General features: G+C 51.6%; 1 protein-coding gene across 2 annotated transcripts; it reads right to left on the bottom strand.

Moving 5' to 3' along the window:
- Positions 1–901: 901 nt before the first annotated feature.
- On the bottom strand, positions 902–20,742 carry TDRKH (tudor and KH domain containing). 2 transcript variants are annotated; one of them, XM_088660115.1, is made up of 15 exons: positions 20,679–20,742; positions 17,510–17,652; positions 16,073–16,179; positions 14,769–14,958; positions 13,427–13,560; positions 12,608–12,911; positions 10,494–10,657; positions 10,160–10,341; positions 8,785–8,849; positions 7,530–7,681; positions 7,202–7,324; positions 6,244–6,340; positions 4,117–4,656; positions 2,862–2,959; positions 902–2,518 (listed from the first exon to the last, which is right to left on the bottom strand). In XM_088660115.1, exons 2-14 carry the CDS (start codon positions 17,631–17,633, stop codon positions 2,895–2,897), a joined length of 2,247 nt encoding a protein of 748 aa, XP_088516241.1. In that variant the 5' UTR covers positions 17,634–17,652; positions 20,679–20,742; the 3' UTR covers positions 902–2,518; positions 2,862–2,894. The 2 variants fall into 2 exon arrangements, with proteins under 2 accessions (XP_088516241.1, XP_034954979.2); XM_035099088.3 differs by lacking the exon at positions 4,117–4,656.
- Positions 20,743–21,271: the final 529 nt, after the last annotated feature.

Consider the following 21,271-nt stretch of genomic DNA (forward strand, 5'->3'; position numbering starts at 1 on the left):
AGTAGATAAACAGGTACCACTCTGGAGGGAAGGTAAACTGTGTTTCCATGCGCTGCTCTGGTGCGCCAGAAGCAGCTTAGTCATGCTGGCCACATGACCCGGAAGCTGTCGGCGGATAAACGCCGGCTCCCTCGGCCAGTAAAGTGAGATGAACGCCGCAACCCCAGAGTCGTCCGTGACTGGACTTAACAGTCAGGGGTCCCTTTACCTTTTTGGCGCAAGACTATCCCTCTCGCCACCAGGCTCACCTGACCCTCATACAGATGTGATACCATGACCAGAGGAACAAAGGACACCCATTCCGTCTTAACTGCCCTCCGTCACGTAACGGGGATTTATGAGCGATGGGCAGGGGGAAGAGGGAGGCCCAAACCACGCTTGCCATCAGCTGACTTGGGAACTAGTCGCTGGTTGGGGCCCTGCATTTTAGGGAGCGAGTAGAAAGATGGAGGGCCTCAGCTGTGATTGGGCCCTCTCTTCCCCGACCTCCCAGCCAAGAATCGTAAAAGCCTTGCTGGATGAGGGCAAAGGGGCCAGCATCCTGACAGGAGCAAAATGCCCCTTAAGAGCCCAGATAGACTGCCTCTGGACCTGGAGGCTCCACATGGACATCAGAAGAGCCCTGTGGCTGGATCAGGCCAAAGGGCGCCCATCTAGTCCAGCATCCTTGTTCTCAACTAGATGCCCCAATACGGCGCCCCCAAGAAGGATCTGAGCAGTGGAGCAACTCTCCCTGCTTGCCATTCAGAAACCTCCAACCGGGGAGGCAGAATGCTGTCCTGTCCTCCATCCATTTGTTTAAACCTGTTTTAAAGCCATCCATACGCCCTGCTCGTGAGGCAACCCCATGGTCTACCTATGGGCCATGCTCAGCACTGGTTCGTCCTGACAAGAACTGGAGAAGAATCCAAAAACGAGCCTTTATTTAAAGAGGAAAACAAGAATCAATGTAATAAAGTATGTAACGCACATCGAGTTCAAACACCGCATCTCATTTGTGGAGGGACGAGGCGGACACAGCACCAAAGGCGCTTCAAACTTTTACGTACGATGCCCAGTCTTGTCTGCCCCCCCCACCTCCCCAGACACAGACATGAGAACTCCCACCGTGTCCAAAACTAGGATGCTTTTTAAAAATAATGAAACCACCCCCCCTATTGGGAGCAGGAGGCAATGTGGTCATTTTGGACAACATAATGTGCTTGCTTCTGAGAAAAGGCAAACATTTCTTAAGAACAAAAGAATGAATGGGGCTCAACCTAAGGTTTTTTAAGACTTGTGTCATAGTAGGGCTAGATGCTGCTGGCTCCCCTTCTCTCACCACCCCTAGCCAAAATGGCCAGAGGCAGGTTGCCACTCCTAACCACCCTCTAGATCAGGCATGGGGAACCTCTGTGCCTCTAGATGTTGCCGGACTACAATTCCCATCCCTCCATGCCAGTGGCCATGGATGATGGGTGTTGTAGTCCGGCAACATCTGGAGGCACAAAGGTTCCCCTGCCCTGCTCTAAACTAGACTCAGCCTCCGTCCCTGACCCCTTTCCATATCTGAAACGTCAAGCTGCCCATCGCCACTGCCACTTACAACCACCTCAACGGCTCACCCTTGTGAGAGGACGGCTGTCATTCAGCCTGTCATCTTAACGATGGTTTGTCTCCGTTGAGCTTGGCCTAATCGATTGGATACGGCTGGGGGAACAGGTGTGCCCTTTGGGGACAATCCCCTCCATTTCAAATGCACCAACAAGACTAGGATAGAGAACTCCTCTGCCCCCTGCCCACAGCTCCGCAATGCCTGATAAGGAGGCATTGAATTTGGACTGGGTGTGGTGGGAGCATTCGCACCATTCCCCCCGGGCAAGCTGAAAACTGGTACGGCCCTAGAAACATGTGACCCACAGAGACCGGATTAACGAAGGTCACTGCAGTTGGTTCCCTACCCACCCTGTGACAGAGGAAAGAGGCGCAGTTAGCGAAGCCAACAGAACATAGAATAAGGATTGCAACGTTCCTCTGCCGAGGCCAACTGACTTGCACCTTCGGCAGCAGAAAAAAAGACGATGACTCTAGTAGCTGTGCTCATCTCCCAGCTACTAGTAGCAGCAGAGGATCAAGCGGACAGTCTCAACCCACAGCTGGGCGTCTGGGCGTCGGCAAGATCCCCAACAGAATGCTTGACCCAGCACCGCAATGGCGCTAACAAAACTTTGCAAATAAACAACAGCGGCACATGAGGATCATTCTCGGAAATCCCCTTGGGAAAGCCATGACCACGTGGAACAGAACACAGCTCTGGGCCTGCTGAAGTCTGACAATTTTGCAAGCTTTGAGAAGGAGAAAGAGTCGCTCTTAATGGCTACAGCCAACAGGCATCCCCTACCCTCGGACGTGGCGACATGCCGAAAGTGTCAACTTCCCCCAGTTGGCCAAGAAGTTGGGATGTTCCCGAGTCACTGAGCAAAGCTGGAGGAACAGGTGATTCCCTTTGCTGCTGCTCGCTCCATTCCAGGCAGAAAATCTGGAAGCAAAAGTGGGGAGGAGAGATCAAATTCCTTGTGATTTACAAACAGCTGGCACCCATTCCTTCTAATATCCAAATCGGCTGCCTCGTGCCAAGCGTATTCCCAGCACAGGAGCTGCCCATTTCTCCCCAAATGGTTTCTGGATGTTTTGGAGACTTGCCAGGTACATAGAAATGTTAAAGTGTGCAAATTTATAGCCCCTCAAAAGTGAGCAGGCAAGAACTTGAGAAGAGCCTGCTGGATCAGGCCAATTGACTCGGCACCGAGGTTCTTGCTCACTCACGATCCTTCCTCTCTCAGGAAGGGCCCCCCAGAGACTCAGCACCCCTAGGAACTCACCAGCTTCACAGCGGGGCTCCCCACCTGCGCAACTCAAGGGGTCAGTGAGCCACTGTCCAGCGGGAGGAGGTCACCGCCCTCCGAGACCGAGGCAACTTCTGCAAAGGGGTTGGGAAAAAGTGAGTGTTAGGACAAGGTTTGCTGGGGGATTTCCCGCTACCATTAAGAGTGACAGTGTGCCACAGGGAGTGTAGATGTGCTCAGAAAGCACCCCAGGAGTGCAAGCCCCTTCGAGCGAGTGCATTAAATCCCACAGGAAGCACAGGAAGAAACCTGGGATTTGAGCCTGACAACCACTGACTTGGAGGCCCATGCTGTTAAGCCTTATTGTGCTCGGTGCTACCAGAGGGTGGGAGATCTTTCAACGAAGCAGCCCCCCAAAGTCTGGGTGGGTGCTGCTGCAATGGGCAACAAATAGGGCGGGCAACCACGGTTGTCATTTTTAGCTGATCACTGATAAAACAGGCAGCTTTTCCAAGATGCTGAGGACAAGGCAATAGCTCAGCAAGTCATGAAAGAAAGCTACAGCCTACAGAAAGGTCCCTTTCATGGAGTACGGTAGATCCAGGAAAACCCGGAGGTCGTGTGTCAACTTTGTCTTGATGGCTACAGTTAGTCTTCATGGATCCATCAACTTAAATGAAAGTTGATTAATCTACCCATAAAAAGTAGCGGCTTTCCAACATTTAGGAAAGCTGTTCCACACGGATTCATCCGCAATGGGAAATCTTGACCTCAGAACTGGAGGGGACCTGCTCTGGGACAAAATTCAGGCCTCTCGTGGTTCTGCTGCTGTGTGTGGTAGCTACTCTCTGCTTGCACCCAACTCTCTCACAGCAACGCAGGAAGCTGCCTTAAACCGAGTCAGGCCCCTGGGTCCATCTAGCTTAGTACTGTCTACACTGACTGGCAGTGGGACCTGGAGATGCCGTCGGGGATTGAACCCGGGGCCCTCTGCGTACAAAGCTACAGGCATTTCTCTGAAAACAAAGCAAAATGCCCCCCCAAACCTAAGGTCCCAGTCCTCATGGTTCTGAATAAAAGGGCTGACACTGAAAGTCTGGTGGGGCCACCACAGTCTCCTATCTAGGGATGTTTCCCCTCCACCCCCGAGCTCTCCAGAACACAGCCGCCGTCCCAAAGCAGAGGTGATCAAGGCAACCGAAGGCAGCGTGCCCAGTGGCAACCAGCTCAAACGCAGTGCTCCCCCTTCGACACCTCCACAGAGCGCTGTTTCAAGCGGAGAGGACCATACCTTCCCTCCCACTGCCTTCAGAAACAGGGCTGCAGGATGTGCCACTAGACTCGTCGTCAAGAGAGGGGGACCCTTTGCAGAAGAAGACCGAGGAATCGGAAGTGTCCCCGGACGAGGAGAGGTAGTAGAAGTAGCCCCGGGGAGAGTAGGTGCTGCTGTCCGCCTGGCTGAGGGACAGGTCTTCCTCACCGAGGGAGCCTTCGCTCGAGAGCCAGGGGGACGAGGCCCTCTCTCCGGATTGGCCAGGACCGCTGGGGGTGGATGCCTGTTCCGCTTTGGCCGCCCACTGCTCAACGTCCAGCAGGGGGGTCAACTCCATCGCCGCCTCTGCCTGAGCGGGCGTTTCGGGAGGCGGGTTCGAATCAGAGCACCCACTACCGCCCCCTGTTTCACAGTGAGGTGTGGAGGGGAAACCCTCCGAGGAGGTGGCAAAGGGGAGGGAGAGCTGCAGGGACTCCAGCGAGGGTGGGGGACCTTCCACGGTGGATGCCAAGCAATGGGGGGGCTCCGTCTCATCCCGAGGTTGTTCAACAGGCTCATCTGATGCAAGTCAAAGGGCTGAGTTCATTTCACAAAAAAAGACATACACTGCCTGGTTGCAAAAAACCTCAGTGCGGTTTACAAAGAAAAGATTACTGGTATGAAACAATACTTTAAGAATTCCGAAAAGCTTTTTTAAAAAAAGACTTAAAGACAGATTAAAACTTGCATCAACTTCCCAGTACGCTTATTATTAATATTAATAAAATAAGTATTTTTAAACAATATAAAAAAACAACAAAATACATAGTAAAAACAAGCTAAACACACATGTTTTTAAGCAGGTGTCAAGAAGAGTACAGCGAAGGCGCTTCGCTTCACAATCGGCAGGGAGTTCCGAAGTGCAGCTGCTGCCACGCTAAAATGTTGAGTTCTTACAAGGACGGAATGGGTGGTAGATGCCCATTCTGCCAGGGCACCTGTGGAGTAAGGCTACCTCGTGAGTAAACTGGTCCCAAGTTGTAAAGGGCTTTATTCACTAGTAGTAACTCCTTGAACCTGTCAGTGTTAAACACGCACCAGAAGCAGCTGTCCTTTGCAAAGGGCTGCTAGGAATCAAAGCTGGAGACAGGATACTTTCTAAGGTAATCAGCAAAAGGCTGTCTCTTGCTTTAATTCCCTAGGTAAAATAACATGACCAAACCCACTCCAGTTACACTGTCTCATGAGTTATTCAAGGAACAGGAAAAAAGGGTTGTATTCAATGCAGCACTAATAAAATTGTTCCAGAACGTTCTCCCCCGCTCCTAAACGCCCCCAAGTTCCCCCCAAACCGCTGGAGCAGATTTGGGGGCAACAAGAGACACACATTTTTTTGGGGGGGGAGGGGAAGGGGAGTCACACTGACCCCTGTGTGAGCGCAATTATTTAGCTGAATTCTGAGCAAAATATAAATGACTCTCCCCATAGCGCAGAAGGTTTGATAGGAAAGCTACCGTAAAAAGAGGTTCATCCTAAATGCAGCCATGGGAAAAAAAATGGTGGTGCGATTTATTTATATATAATGGAAGTGTGGCTTAATGGTTAGTGGGTTAGGCCAGGACTCAAATCCCCACTAGGGATAGAAAGCTGGCTGGGTGTCACAGTCTCTCAGACAAACCTACCTCAGAGGGTTGTTGTGGAAATAAAAAGGGTGTGTTTGGGGGGGCGGTAGAGGAAGAACGTTGAATGTCATCTTGAGAAACTTGGATATAAAATGTCAGTAGCGAATACACCGGTTGCCGATTTGCTACCAGCCCAGCTTCAAGGTGCTATTTTCAGTCAACAGAGAACTTAAAATGAAGCCCCCACTCTACGTTTGTTAAGAATCCATCATGGGAACTCCCTGCCTATTGAGGCTCCTTTGCTGTGCTCTTTTCCGCACCTGCTGAAAACGTTTGTGTTTGGAAACTGAGGAGGCTCGGGTGCGAAAGCAGGGACTGGCAGAGCTGTGAAAAGCCCCTGTACTTGGAAAGCCTCTACGGGCCTCACAGACCAAGCGCCCAGAAGACAGCTTTAGGCGGCTTCAGGAGTCCTCGTGTTCCTGTTTTGGGAAGTGACCAGGGCACACCGGTGCACAAACCCATGTAGTGGGACAGAGGAGCTTACCCGAAAGGCTGAGGCAAGACAAAGTGAGGGGCATCTCGTCAGGGGTCTTCTGCGTGTCTGAGAGAAGGCTCTCCAGGGACACCCCTGTCGTGTCTCCCTAGGGGTTGAAACAAGGGCTGTCAAGGCACATGCAGAATGAGAGAACCTTTGGCCCTGGCAGCTTCTTCCTCTCTCTCCCCCCGAAATATGGCTTACAGAGTTTGGTGCTTCTTCCAGATTTATAAAGCCATATAGAGCTGTAGAGTTGGAAGGTACCCAGACTGTCATCTAGCCCAACCCCCTGCAATGCCAAAACGTCTTGTAAAAGCAGCCTGCTGGATGAGGCTCATGAGTCTGGCATCCTGTTCTCACAGTGGCCAATGAGACACCTCTTTGCGAACAGAACTGGAGCACAAGAACCCTCTGCCCCCTCCACCAACCGCTATTCAGAAGCGTTTCTTGCCTCTGAACGTGGAGGCAGAGCACGGCCATCGTGGATGGACGCAGCCAAGACTTTGGGATGCAGCAAACAACATGCTCCCAGCATCCTGCCCCCCCCCACCCACTCCCCGTTTCAAGCAAGAGTTTCAGCTGCTATCCTAAGGACTAGAACAGGGGTCGGCAACCTAAGGCCCTTGGGCCACAAGTGGCCCATGAGCCACCCCCTCAGCAAATCCCTGCGTGCTGCCCTAAACCGGCGGTGCGGAGACTCACTCGCTTGCGCACGGAATCCACCCCACTGAGGGATCTCTGCTGGAGTGAACTGGCCAAGGCGAGATAAACCTTGCCGACCCCTGGACTACAATCTTGAGGTCTTATCACTTGGTAGCCTGCCTGGAGCCCAACAGCAAAGCTTTCGGCTGCTATCATGAGGACTAGGTTCTTGTTTCCCGGCATTTGGAGCCGGCCCACAGCCCAGAGCCACTGGTCCAACCTATTCAATGCAAGGGAGGGCAGATGAACCGACCCCATTACTCACCAGGCTTCTGTGCTGGGCACCTTTGTCCAACGGATCGGGCCCATCTCCAGCCCCGCCGTCTCCATCCTGTGGGCACTGCACCGCGTAGCCCAACCGCACCAGCTCCGCGCCGACGTCGATGTCCTGAAATCGGAAGGAGAAAGGAGGGCTCGTGGTTGGTGTGAAGGACCTAGTTCCCCAACCCTGAACAAATTCTATCCTCCTTGCCCATTAAATAGGATGCTAGCGAACCTGGGTGGTACCTTCACATTGGGCCGAGATTTTTAGTTGTTGCTGCAAGATCTTAACGCTCAAACCACAGAACGGCGCCACACAAACCGTGCCCTACCTGCCCGCTGGTGGCGTTGTACAATCTGACGTGAGGCCAGGTGCTGCTCCCAGCAGGCAGGTAGCTGGAGATCTTTGCCAGCACCGGCTTCCACTTGGCGCAGTGTGTGAGGCGGTCAAACTCGTCCAATGCGGCTTCGGACCAAGACACTCCTGTTCAAGACACGGAAGCAAAAAGACATTAAGGTCAAGCAGCCCAATCTGAAGAACGTCTCCCCTGGGAGGTAAATCCCTGCCAGATTAAAACTGTGTGCCCCCAAACCAAGTGGTGCGTGGAGGGGGCAACATGAGAATGAGACATTATTGGTGGTGGATCCTCGCACCCCAGGAATGCTCTCCTCGGGGAGATGTTCCTGGCACCATCCTTGCCAGTCTGTGGCCTTCTAACTCAGACCTTTGGCAATCAAGTTTCCTTCTCCCGTGCTGCTCAACTTTTAGTGTTTTTATTGATTTTAAAAACTGTAGAGCCAGAGGCCTTTACAATGAACGGCAGAGGGCAAGAGCAAGGCTTTCTTCTGAAATCACACAGCATAGCCTATGAAATTTTACAGCATTAAAAATTCGCAGCATAGAGTTTTAAAATTAGAAAGCATCAACAGAACGGTTAAAAGCATCAATGGAGCTGGAATGGAGCTTCTTAGCTGCCAGAGCAAATTTGACTACCAGGCGTGTAATTTGTAGATTTTTATCAGCTAAAAGTTCGACTGTCATTTCCTAGGGGGAGCGACACCTTTTAGTAGGGTGTGGTGGACTTGTCTTTATCAACAGCATGTCGCTAGATGAGCGCTTCATTCATTTTTACTGTTTTAAACCACTTTCATGTGGTTGTATTTCATCTTGCCAAATGGCTTTGAGAAGGTCTCTTTCGCATAAAGCGGCCCATAAATGCCACAATAATTAATAGTAACAAACAGGGCTTGCTCCAAAGCGACCGCCCCCAGAACTATGTCCTGATTCCACGGCCTACTCTGCAGGGCTACTTGGTTAAGAACGTAAGAGAATCTGAGCTGGATCAGGCCCACCGAATCCAGCACCCTGTTCTTACAGCAGCCAAACAGATGCCTCTTCTGGGAATCCCGCAAGCAGCAACTCTCCCCACTTGCGATTCCCAGCATCTGGTTTTCAGAAGCGATTCGCCTCAGAGTGGAGGGAGAATATTGCGGTTGTGGCTAGTAGGCTTTGGTGGCCTTTATCCTCTGTGGATGTGTCTGAGCCTACGAAGAATCAAGCTGGTGGTCCCTGAGCGTGCAACTCACCCGCTGGAGCGATGCCGGCGAGGCCGCACTCTATTGCTTGGAAGGGGAGGCTGAGGAAGTCACTCCTAGGAGAAAAGATGGGGAATAGGCCTTAACAACCATGGCCTTAAACAGGGGCTTACGCTTACTTCCAGGGAACAACAACCCTCCCAGACTTAAAACTACAGACACCTCGACGTATGATTTCAAAAGACAGCCAACAGCAGCGGGGAAAGAGCTTAACCTTCAGAAGGGGACCAGTTTCTCTTGCTTTGGGGGTGCCAAGGGAGGGGGGGAGGCTAAACACACAGCCTGCCATAGGACTCGCCGCCGCCACAAAGGCAGCGGTCGAAACTCCCATTGCTCTAGGCGCATTTTGCGACAGGGAATTCCATTAGCGCAAGCAGTTTCTGAGCTCCGGGTGCAATACTGCAGCTAAGATTTCAGATTAAAATTTCCACTGCTGGCCCTAGGGGAGGAGAAATTCCTCCCTGCTCGATTCCCAAGAGATTGCTGCAGCATCAGGCAAGCGGATAGATTTAGCTGCAGTTCCTCCTAAAAAGAAGCGAGCCGAGACATTCTGTTGTGGCGCCCATAACCATATAGCACCTAGTTTTCATATCTCAGTTTCTAACACTGCACAAAAGGCCCTGCTTTTTGTCAATGCCAATCTGGCTTTCGACACACAAGACAGACCGGTCGCCTCGCAGCAGCCATTCCATCAGGCTACCTGGAATTGTTTCCCTTTAAGAACCGGGGTCTGAGCTTGCCTCCTTCCTCTTCCCTCCCCTTCCGTTTCTCCTCCTTTTCAGACTACAGATGTCTGACCGCAGATGCATCCACACCAGACATTTAAAGCGCTCTCCGGACCGTCCTGGTTCCTCCCACGAAGGATTCCAGGAACTGCGGTTTGCAAAGGGTGCCCAGTGTTGTTAGAGAGACCCCGACACAGAATAACACCTTTAACAAGCTACAGTCCCCGGGGGCCATAGGGGCAAAGGCACAATTCTTAAAAGTGGTGCAAGGGTGTGTTAAATGCACGGGGCAGGTGTCTCTTGCTGTCGGGTTTTCACAACCCGCTCCGGGGAGCCTAAACAGCAGGATAATAATGCTTTACACCAGGCTTCCTCAACCTCGGTCCTCCAGATGTTTTGAGATTACAATTCCCATCATCCCTGACCACCGGCCCTGCTAGCTAGGGAGTTGTAGACCAAAAACATCTGGAGGGCCGAGGTCGAGGAAGCCTGCTTTACACAGAAATGAATGCACTTCTTTTTAAAAAATCCTCGACATATAATATCCAACAGGTCAGTTGATTAAATCCTCTTTTTTTAAAGGAGCACCCAAACACCCAGGCTAGAGGTGACAGCCTCTTTCCTCCGCGTGGGGCCCTCACCGTAACGGCTGCAGCTTCTCCAAAGGAGCCTCTCCGTTGTCACCAAAGTCCACGTAGTAGAGGTCCATGTTTCCATTGCCCAAAGTGCCAAGGACTCTGGCTCTGTACCAGGCGCGGTCTTCGGGGTAGGGGGCGGCTACGATGTCCCCCACGTTCACCTTCAGGGGTTCCGGCTGGGGAGCCTGAGGAACAGAGGCACTGGGAGGGGACCCTCGCACACCCACACTCTAGCACTGCAAAAGTACCCAGAGTGCAGAGCGGGTGGGCAAGGGAACAAAGGGGCTGCCCTCCTCCCCCCCACGCCAGGGGCCTCCCCCACCGCACAAAGCCTCACCGAAAGGCTGCTGCCGTAATACTGCGTCATTTCGTGGGTCAGCTTGTCTAGTTGGAAGGTGCGCGAGCCGATAATCTGGATCCAGAAGTGGTTGGGGGTCTCGGAGGCCGAGACGTAGACCTCCAGGTGCTCGTTGGTGTGGAAGCTGAAGTCTGGGCTGGGGACTGAGGACCCAGGAGGCGGAAAGTGAGGAGCAGAGGCCGGCCCTCTCCCTAAACCCTCCCAGATGGAGGGCCGGATCGGTCAGGGTCTGACTTGTAGCTTCCCTCCCCCCATCTCTTCCTCCCTAGGCAACCCCACAACGATGGCGCCTCCTTGGGAGCCCCAGCCCTAGATAAGATTGCAGCTGTGGGAAATCTATTTCAACCTATCCTACCAAAAAAGGCACTAGTCCTCATGATTACAGAGAACCTCCTGGAAGAGGGTGAGCACACGGCAGAGAGTCAACTACTGTATTTGTCAAAGTTAAGTCGCTTCTACAGCTCTAGATATCTACGTGCACCAATCTAATGACTAGTCCAGGCATAGGCAAACTCGGCTCTCCAGATGCTATGAGACTACAATTCCCATCATCCCTGACCACAGGTCCTGCTAGCTAGGGATGATGGGAGTTGTAGTCCCAAAACATCTGGAGGGCCGAGTTTGCCTATGCCTGGACTAGGCAGTTATAAAAGTAAAATTATTATTATTATTAATTATTATTATTATTATTAATCCTCATCATCATTATTCCCTGGTGGGAAGTCTATACATGAAACAATGTAACTGTTTGTTTTTTTAAAAATTAATTTGGCTTTTCAGAATAAAATTTTAGTCACATATCGAACATACAACATAAAAACAAGATTCCAAGGAATCTCTGGAACTTCACTCCTCCCCTTCGTGGGTCCTATTGTTAATCATTTCCTCCTGCATCTTTTATAATACAGTTGTGCCTTGGAAGTCGTTCAAATGCCTTGCAACTTGAACGTTTTGGCTTCCAAACGCCGCAAACCCAGAAGTGAATGTTCCGGTTTGCGAATGTTCTTTTGGAAGCCAAACGTCTGACGCAGCTTCCACAGCTTCTGATTGGCTGCAGGAGCTTCCTGCAGCCAATTGGAAGCCACGCTTTGGTTTCCAAACATTTTGGAAGTTGGACAGACTTCTGGAACGGATTCCGTTCGACTTCCGAGGTACAACTGTACAGTGGAACCTTGGGTTGTGAACGTGATCTGTGCGGGAGGCACGTTTGCAACCCGCAGTGTTCGCAACCCAAGGTGTGACTAATCCAAATCTTGTCTCTCCATTGTATCCAAAATTCACCATTAAATTAAAAGTGATATTCCAAACCTACTAACAATTTCAACTGTTTACAACGGTCTTTGAGGTCAAGCTATAAATTTCCCTCATTCCTTATTAAAATCTTCCAGATTTTCGATTCTTTAGGTAAAGATAAAGGGACCCCCGACCATTAGGTCCAGTCGTGACCGACTCTGGGGTTGCGGCGCTCATCTCGCGTTATGGGCCGAGGGAACCGGCGTACAGCTTCCAGGTCATGTGGCCAGCATGACAAAGCCGCTTCTGGCAAACCAGAGCAGCACATGGAAATGCCATTTACCTTCTTGCTTGGAGCGGTTCCTATTTATCTACTTGCACTTTCACATGCTTTCGAACTGCTAGGTTGGCAGGAGCTGGGACTGAGCAACGGGAGCTCACCCCGTCGCAGGGATTCGAACCGCCGACCTTCTGATCAGCAAGCCCTAGGCTCTGTGGTTTAACCCACAGCGCCACCTGCGTCCGATTCTTTAATTTGAAGCTAATTTGTAAAAAAATTGGAAATGCAATAAAAATTATACTGTGTGTAGGGGTGTGGGGAAAGATTCTAGTCCTCACAACTGAATGAACTCAGCGCCACCAGGTATGGGGCTGGCCACCATCTTAAGCCAGCTTCTAAAGCGTCAAGCAAGAGATCAGACAAGCTGACAGAGAAGCCGACCAACAGTTGATAATTAAATGGAACCTCCAGCTCGAGGCCGCCTATCTCTGAAAGAGCTTGCTGGACAACAGCGCAGGAGGGGAAGGGTTTTTTTTTTTTTTTTTTTTAAAAGATATAAAGACTGCCTCGTTATGCTTACCTTCGAAAGCATAGCTCAGACAAGAGGTTTCCGATAAGGACTCGGAGGATGAGCCATCTTCGCTCCTCGGCTCATCGGGGGGATATTCTGGGATCTTCCCAGTGGCTCCTTCGTGGTGTGGGGTCCCCAGCGGCTGATGGAAAGCTTCTTCGGTGCAAGGGGGACCCCGCCTCCGGTCGCCGCTGCCGCCAGCGTCCTCCTTCCTCGTGCCCAGAGGCTGCTTCCGCTGGGACCGGGCCATAGCCGCGTGCGAGAGCTTCTTGTGGAAGGCCTCGTCCTCCAAAACCTTTTCCGCGATCAGTTTCTGCAGGAGATTTGGAATATGAGTAGCAAAGGAGGCTGGTGGACTGGGTAGGGGTTCCCTTTGTCTAAGCAGGCTGTGGTCGGAACTGGCTCCTCCCAATATAGTTCAGGTTGCAGCCTGGCTGGCAAAGGAATTGCCCCCCTGCACTCCTGGCTTGAACCGCACTTGCTCCTTCCCCAGGTCTTGCCCACCTGGAAGGATGGCCCCCAGGGAGGGGTACTTTTTAACAGGGTGGATTTGATTTAAATCAGGGGCAGACACCACATATTTACCTCCTCTAGAACCCCAAAATTGTAGTTTAACCCTCACGTAACTACAACTCCCAGCAACTACAACTCTTTGGAAGGGGTTTGGGGCGCCCTGCTTAGAAAGGAGGTTATGCCTGCAGCTTCCGAGGGTATAAGGCAGGCCTCCTCGGGGACAGGTTCCCAGTACATGGCGATATTTAATTGGGGCCGCCCACCACGACCTCACAGAACGACGCCAGCAGCTGGGGAGCAGGGCAGGGGGCTCACCTTAGCTGCTAGCACCTCCTTGCGGGTCCCAGAGAGCGTGATCTGGCGGTTGAGCGAAAAACTCCCTTCACGGTCGCAATCGATCTTGGCCCCCGTGCTCTGGTGGATGGCTCGCACCGTCTCCCCGCCCCTGCCTGGGGGACGAGAAAAGGTTAGCAGAAACCGCAAGGAACGTGTCCTGTCCCTCCACTGTCCCCTGAGGGCACCTCCATTGCAGCACTGGGAGAGATTGGAAGAGGAAGGCTCCCTCCATCAGCTTCGCTAGGGGCCCATTTGGTCATTTGAGCAGCCGTTTAGAAATCGGTGCCTGAGTGTTGGCTGTTGTTTTCCTCTACCCTCCCAGTTCCTCTTCCCTTGTGTGCTTTTCTTTGTGTGTGTCTTTTTTAAAAAAAAGATCACAAGCTTGGAGCTAGGGATTGTCTTCTTTTGACCGTATATAAACCACTCCTGGAGCCTTTATGCCTGAAGAAGAGGGCACCAAGTTCTCAAAATAAATAATAACGAACTATATAGGCCCAAAGAGGCTAATCTACAGGTTGCAAAATATTTGCCCTGTTAACTTTCTGCTCATTTCCTCCTCGGGTGATGAATCTGCAAACCCCAACATGGGGGGCAAAGGCAGAGTCCAGCAAAGTGCCAAGTGGCTGATCAGAGTTTGCAGAGCCTGGGGCTTTGCAGACACTGCTGGCCTGTGCAGATGATAAAATTTAAAAGTAATATTGAAATATCTAAAGGGCTATCATGTGGAGCAAGCTTGTTTCCTGCAGGACCCGAAGCAATGGATTCAAGTGACAAGAAAGGAGATTCTGTCCAAAGATCAGGGAGAACATTCTGGCAGCAAGAGCCATTCAATAGGGGAAGAGATGGCTTTGGAAGGTGGGGGACTCTCCTCTAGGGGAGGTTGCTAAACAGAGTCGGGTGGCCACCTGTCGGGGATACCTCAGCCGTGCTTCCTGCTTTGCAGGGGGTTGGACTAGATGGCCCCTGGGGTCCCTTTCCAACTCTACAATTCTATGTTTCTATGAAATAATATAGATGGTCCTCGCCCTCATTTTACCCTCAACACAGCAAGGCACATTAGGATGAGGCATTGTGACTGGATCAGTTGTCACCCAGTGAGCTTCATGGCTAAGCGGGGACTTGAACCCTTGTCTCCCAGGTCCGAGTCCAAGACTCTAACCACTAGGCCACACCAACTCCCAACAGTAATGGCACCTGAAGTTCCCTTGCTGTTGGTTTATAAGCCCAGGGCAGGCGCCAAGCGTGCAGGATTCCCGCCATCCAATCAAGACAAAGCACAATAAAGTTTTGGGGCATTCAGAGGACGCAGAACAGGGATTACCAATGATGCGCCCCACGGCACGCTGGGGCACAAGGATCTTTTCCGTCACGGCCAAGTTCTCCTCCAGGATCTGGTGGATGGCGGCTTTGGCCTTGCACACCTGGACGGCGGAGCCCCAGATGCGGATCAGGCGCTCCTCGCCAGAATCTTCCACGTCGACATCAATGCGGGCCTGGGTGTCCTTCCGCAGCTGCAGAGAGGGAGGACAGGGGCTCTTCAGCCTCGGCAATCTCCAAAACAGCGACGGCTAGGCCGAGTCAGACTGCGCCCGGTTCCCAGCAGCCTCTATGGTGGGGGCCTCATCCAATTTTATACACAACGGCAGAGGCCCCATTCATACCAGCGTGATGATTAAACGGTCACCGCTTCCCTCAAAGGATTCTGGGAGCTGTTGGTTGTTCAGAGTGATATGAGTTGTTAGGGGACACCCTCCCCCCATAGCTACAATTCCCAAAAGACGGACGGGTTGTTAAAGCACTCTGGGAATTGCAGCTCTGTAAAGGTTTATCCTCAGCACCCTCAAACTACAGCTCCCAGAATTCTTTGGGTAACTAATTCTAGCCTGGTCCCTCTATCCTCTTACCTGCTAATTTCTGCAAGGTGATGCAGAAACGAAGGCTGCATTCACACCAAACATTTACAGCACCACGATACCAATTTAAGCAGTCATGGCTTCCCTCAAAAGAATCCTGGGGGCCGCAGTTAGTTAAGCAAGCCGTTAGGAGACCCCCCCGCTGCTCCCCTCATATAGCTACCCTTTCCTGCCACTACAGATCCCCTCTTTGTGGGGAACTCTGGGGAATCATAACCCTGCAAAGGCCTTAACCAGGGGTCGGCAAGGCTTACCAGGCATAGGCTGGATCACTCCAACGGAAATCCTGTGGGCCAGACAGGCGGAGTGCGACACCGGAAATCGCGTCTCTGCATGTACGTGGCGCCGGAAATCGCTTCTGCAGATGCCCAGATGCTGAAAATTGCACCTGTGCAGAAGCGATTTCTGTTGTCTGGGCATGTGCAGAAGCGATTTCCGGGGCCGTGGAAGAGAATCCCCACTCTGCGCTGTGCCAGTTTAGTGCAGTGCGCGGGAACTTGCCAAGCGGGTGGCTTGGTTCATGGGCGGCTCGTGGGCCAGTTAAACGACCTCCGTGGGCCACTTCCGGCCCATGGGCCACAGGTTGGGGACCCCTGGCCTTCACCCAGAGATGTGGGGGTCAGGCCTGAGGTGCCGTTTTCTCCCTCCCCATTGAAGTGTTGGGCGGAGGGCAGCGGTGAATTCACACAGCTCCAGGAATCAGCAAACCTACCTGCTTGACGTTGGCTCCGTGGCGCCCGATGAGCAGCTTCACGGCATCCTTCGGGATCTTCATCTCCACCTGGAGCTCCTCCTCGCCCACAAACGTCAGCCGCTCCTCTGGAAGCCCCAGCCAGAGAGAAAGACACACGCACTGAGCGATTAGGACCCAAAACTCCCCCCTCCTTTTCAGGCAGCTGTCTCTCCTTGGCAGCCATGAGCCCATCACCCCAGGGAAGAGATGGTGGCAGGCCTCCCTGCCCGCTCGTGAGCTTGGGGATCTGCCCATCTAATAGCCACAAAGGCTCTGTGCCACTTCCGCTGCGGGAGGCAGGGTGCCACTGAATGCCCGTTGCCAGGAACAGCAAGCGGGGAGATGTAGCTGCTGTGGTGGGGGGTCCTACTTGTGGGTTTCCCTTGGGGGCATCTGGCTGGCCGGCGTGAGAACAGGCTGCGGGGCTAGAAGGGCCCCCTTTGGCCTGATCTTAAGATCTTATAGAATTAGAGGAATTCTCTATCAATGGCTGCTGGCCATGACTGCTATACTCTGTTCTCCACACCACAGTGGGGTGGGGTGCTGCTCTTGCTTTTGAGAGCCTGCTTATGGGTTGGACCCTGTGATGTGGGCTAGATGGGCCTGATCCAGCTTCAGGGCTCCTGTAATGTTCTTGACCAACAATGCTACCCCCGCGGAGCAGGCTAGGAAATAAGGATGGGGAACGGTGAACCCAGCCTATTTTTATTAGTACTGTTAATAATTCACACGCCGGCTGCGCTTTCCCTCTGCTGTTGCAAGTCTAGACTCCTTCATGATGGAGTCTCCTTGAAACAGCACGGTGCTTTTCCAAAAGGGAAAACAAACTCTTCCACATTGCAAAGGGTTGGACTAGATGAGTCTTTGGGTTCCTTCCAGCTCCCCAATTCTGTATGAACCCGTCTATAGAGACCCAGCACTTTCCTTGCCGGGGTGAGGCAGATCAGTAAGTTGCAAGAGCAGAGAGCAAGCACCAAAGCAGTCCTCGCTCTCGCCAGGATTTCAAAAGGGGCCCTTGAATTCCTGGTTCCGACCCAACACGTGCCATGTGGGGAGTCATGAGGCTCCACCGGACATAGCTGGACTCAACTTCCAAGCAAGAACAGGCTGGAAGCACTTAAAAACTCTGTTTGCTACCCACCGGGTTTCACCAGCGACCCCGCCCTCCGCCTGAGCCCAAGGGCGGAAAGATGTCAATATGGGATGTGTGTACAAAATGACAGCAAGTGTCAAGCAAATGCTCGAGGGCAGGAGCAGCTATTGGAAGCTTTCCCAGAATGAGCAGCACACACAGACAGGAAAGGAGTACAGCAGGCAGACGCAATCGATTGTTCAAAGCCCAGTTCCACCCACGCAGCAGATGCCGGTCGCACAGCTGCGCTTCCCACCTCCTTCCGACCCAGGGCGCACACCCACCTTGGCTCTCCCGGTAACGGCGGTACAGGATGTACAGAATAGCCCCGCTGGCGGGGACACCGAGCGCCAGGGCCACCTTCTGCAGCGTTGTCAGACTGCTCCAGGAGCCCTTCTCAGCTGCCATGGCCCCTGCTGGAGGCACCCTAAACGGGAAGGGGAAAAATTTCCTCAGCTGCATCTCCCCACGGGAGAGGCCGACCAAGTACATTGCCCCGCAGGGAAGCAGCAGCAGCAGACGGGATCTGCCGGACAGGGACCGCAGCTCCACAGTGGAAGCAACTCGGAGGACGCTTGAGAAATGACTTTGCTTCTCAAGGGTTTGGACAGCTGCCTGGAGCCGACTGCAGCCAACCTTGCTGTCCCAGGCGGAGGTTTCCCCTCCCCACCCCACCTTGGGAGAAGGTGCCAGGTTTTGTGTTTCAAAGAGGACGGACGAGCCAAGCCAGGGTGTGTGTAAATCAATGTGGTTTCAGAAATGCACTTTCAGGGCTGAGTCCCACCATCCACTTCTGGCAGAACAGACCAAGAATCCATTTAAACCAGGCGTGGGGAACTCAATGCGGCCCTCTAGAACCCTGCATCTGGCCCTCAAATTTTTCCAAGCCACACCCTTCTATGGCCTTGTTTTCTACCCAAGGTTTTCTGCTTTTTGCCTGGCTGGAAAGTTTTCTTGAACTCTTGAGCACGCCTCTGGATGAAGGGTAGGGGCATCTTGAGTGGGTGCAGAAACCAGAAGCCAGTTACATCTGTTCTTGTACCCAGTTCTGCCCACCACTGGCATGCGGCCCTTGGAAGGTTTCCGAAGGGGGAATGTGGCCCTCTGGGTAAAACACAGGTTTTTCCCGCCCACAACAGCACCATGTTCCCATGAAGCTTCACACACACACACACACACACACGGGTTGAGGATTGTCTTCCTTCCTTCCTATGTCCCCAGCATCTAACACTCAGAGGTATACTGCCTCAGTATCTGGAGGTTCCACTCCTAACTAGAATAAAGACCAAAAGAGCCCTGCAGGGTTGGAATGAAGGACTGCATTGTCTCCCACAATGGCCAGGCCACATAACCCTGGGAACTGCAAAAGCAATGCTTGAAGCACTGCCCTATTTTAGTCCCTCATTGCAGCAAGTGGAATTCACATACCGAGCACTCCGAATGTGGACATTCTGCCTCACTTTCATGACCAATGTCTTATTATTTCCCCTCCTCAGTGAATTGGTTTGATGACCTTTTAAGAACATCCAAGTCTGTGGCACTCGCCATACCTGGTGGCAGCGAGTTCCACAGCTCAGGACACACCCTGCACAGCAGCCCGTTTTCTTCTGTATGCCCCAAACCTTCTGCCCACCAGTGTCCCTGAGTCTCTACCAACACCCTGAAATGTTCTAGCAATGCAAGGAAGGTTTTTGGTGTTTTTTGCCATGCAAGCCCCTGCATCACAGATGGGGGCCTTTGGGACTCCAGATGCTACTGAAACAGTCCCCATCAGTTGCAGATGAGAGTTGCAACCCCGCAACATCTGGTCGCAGCTGCCTCACCATTGCTCTGAACTTCTGTGCAAATAGCGGCCATTAACCCAAATGCCTGTTGTTGCTTTTTTATTTAAACTACCCCAGAGCTGAGGGACCGAAAACATCGCAAAAGCCATGGCCCAACGTTTGAAATGTTTGTTGAAACCGCAAGATACATAACATACATCTCTATCCTTTTGAAATCTGCTCTTTGCTCAGCAACACACAACTTTCTCCCCAACCCCACAGAGCCCTTCTCAGCCACACCCTGTGAGGGCTTTGGCATCCCCCCCCCCCTCAATGTAGCTATTGGGGGGGCTTCTTGGAAATGGGTGTTCTGTTGGAGCAGAAAACTGCAGGTTCAAGTAATTATTAAAATGTAGGGCTTTTAAGAAGAAAATTGGTACGACCTTTTCCTAGATTGGAAAGTATTTGCGTCCCACTTTATTAAAAATGTGATACGTTGCTTGCATCCAGAAACATTTAAAAAATTTATAGCACCTATTAATTACACTCAGCCTAGAGAGAGTCATCTCCAAGCAATGGACAGCAAGACTTTCTATAAAGTCTATGGAATAGGCTCCCTTCTGCGAACCAGTTGGTATCTGCTATAAAACATTTAACTTGGCAATAAAATTAATTAAAATTATAGAGAACATGCACACAGAATCTTAGCCTCCCCACATGTAGGGATATTGACACTATACAAAGCACCTGAGTTTTAGCTAGGACTGCTGGGAACCTTAGCTTGTTAAGAGCGGGTTACTATCTGAAGAGAAAACTACAGCTCCCTGGATTATTTGGAAGAAGTCGTGTGCTTTAAATATATGGTGTGTTCCTCTGCTATTCTTAGTGTGATAGGCAATGAAGGAAATACTCAGAGTAGACACACTGAAAGTACATGTAAACAAGGCCTTGGTTCTCTCAGATTCCCTCAGTTTAAAATTTATCAACCTGGTAATAAAATGAATTAAAAATACAGCACCCACACAGAATCCTGGCCTACAAGTTTTTATCTGAGAAAAGCCTATAAACCTGATAAAAAAGAATGAAAAAGTAAATAAAAGCCCACAAAGAGAACCCTGTCATTCTTATTTCTCTCAGTTAAGACATATAAACCTGACAATAAAAAAGACTATAAATACTCCCATACAGAATCCTGCTCTCTGGTTTTAATCTGAGATAGTAATCTAAACCTGGTAATAAAATGGATAACATTAATGAAATTCGAGCAGAACCCTGGTTCGTCCTCATTTCTCCCAGTTGATCTAGTAAGCAAGTAAATAGAGAATAATATATATATGGAGAACCTTGCCCTTTCAGATTTCTCCAAGCAAAACCTATTGGCTTGCTATATAAAAAAAATCACATCTGTACAGAATTCTAATCTCCCGTTGCTATCTCAGTGGGTTTTTAAGGCAATAAAATATACAGTATAAAGCCCACACAGAATCCTGTGCTCGGAGACCATCATATAACCCTGGTAAGAGAAATGAATGAAAATGTAAATTAAAAGCTAGGCATGTAAAGAATGCAATTCAAGTCTTGCCCTCCCCGTTGTCTTTAGTTAAAATACATTAATCCTGCCAGTGAAATGAGCATAAACAGAAGCCCTGGCCTCCCCCTTCCTCCCAACGACGACAACCCCCCCAGAGACCTTCCAGAGCACCTCCCGGGAGCTCTCCGCTCTCCTCCGCGCCGGAATACAAATGAGAATGACGACGCCCAGCGCAGGCTGCTCCTCCCTCCCGTATACGTAGCAGCTGCTTAGCCGCGCCCCTTGTACCTCATTGGCCAAGGGGAGCGGCCACAGCAGAAGGGAGGAGGAACAGTTGTCATTGGGCGAGATACTGTACTGGGAGGGAGAGGCGGGACGGACGAAAAATTCCAATTCGACACCACCCTCAGAGAGGGAGGGGGAAAGAGAGGAGTCTATTCTAATTGGACGCTACTAGCAGTATGCGGATGAGAGGAGATTTTCATTGGGCACCAGGGGCCGGAGGGCGTGTCGACTCGTCAGAATGCCTCTTTTCCCACCGCTGCGAGGAAGCCCCGCACACAAGCTTACCAACGAGTCGTCGACCAATAGGCAGAGCGGTGCTGAGTTTCTGAGGCAACTGGAGGCGGGGTCGTAGTTACTATGAGGGCGGAGGGAGAAAGATGGCCAATGCCAATTAGGAAGAAGCAAAGCGCCCGAGGCGTAGGGGTGTGAGCGAGGGTGGGGATAGGTGCCTGAGGAGGGGGAATATA

Source organism: Zootoca vivipara, chromosome 16 (genome assembly GCF_965207765.1).
Source record: "Zootoca vivipara chromosome 16, rZooViv2.hap1.1, whole genome shotgun sequence".
In the NCBI taxonomy this organism is placed as follows: Eukaryota; Metazoa; Chordata; class Lepidosauria; order Squamata; family Lacertidae; genus Zootoca; species Zootoca vivipara.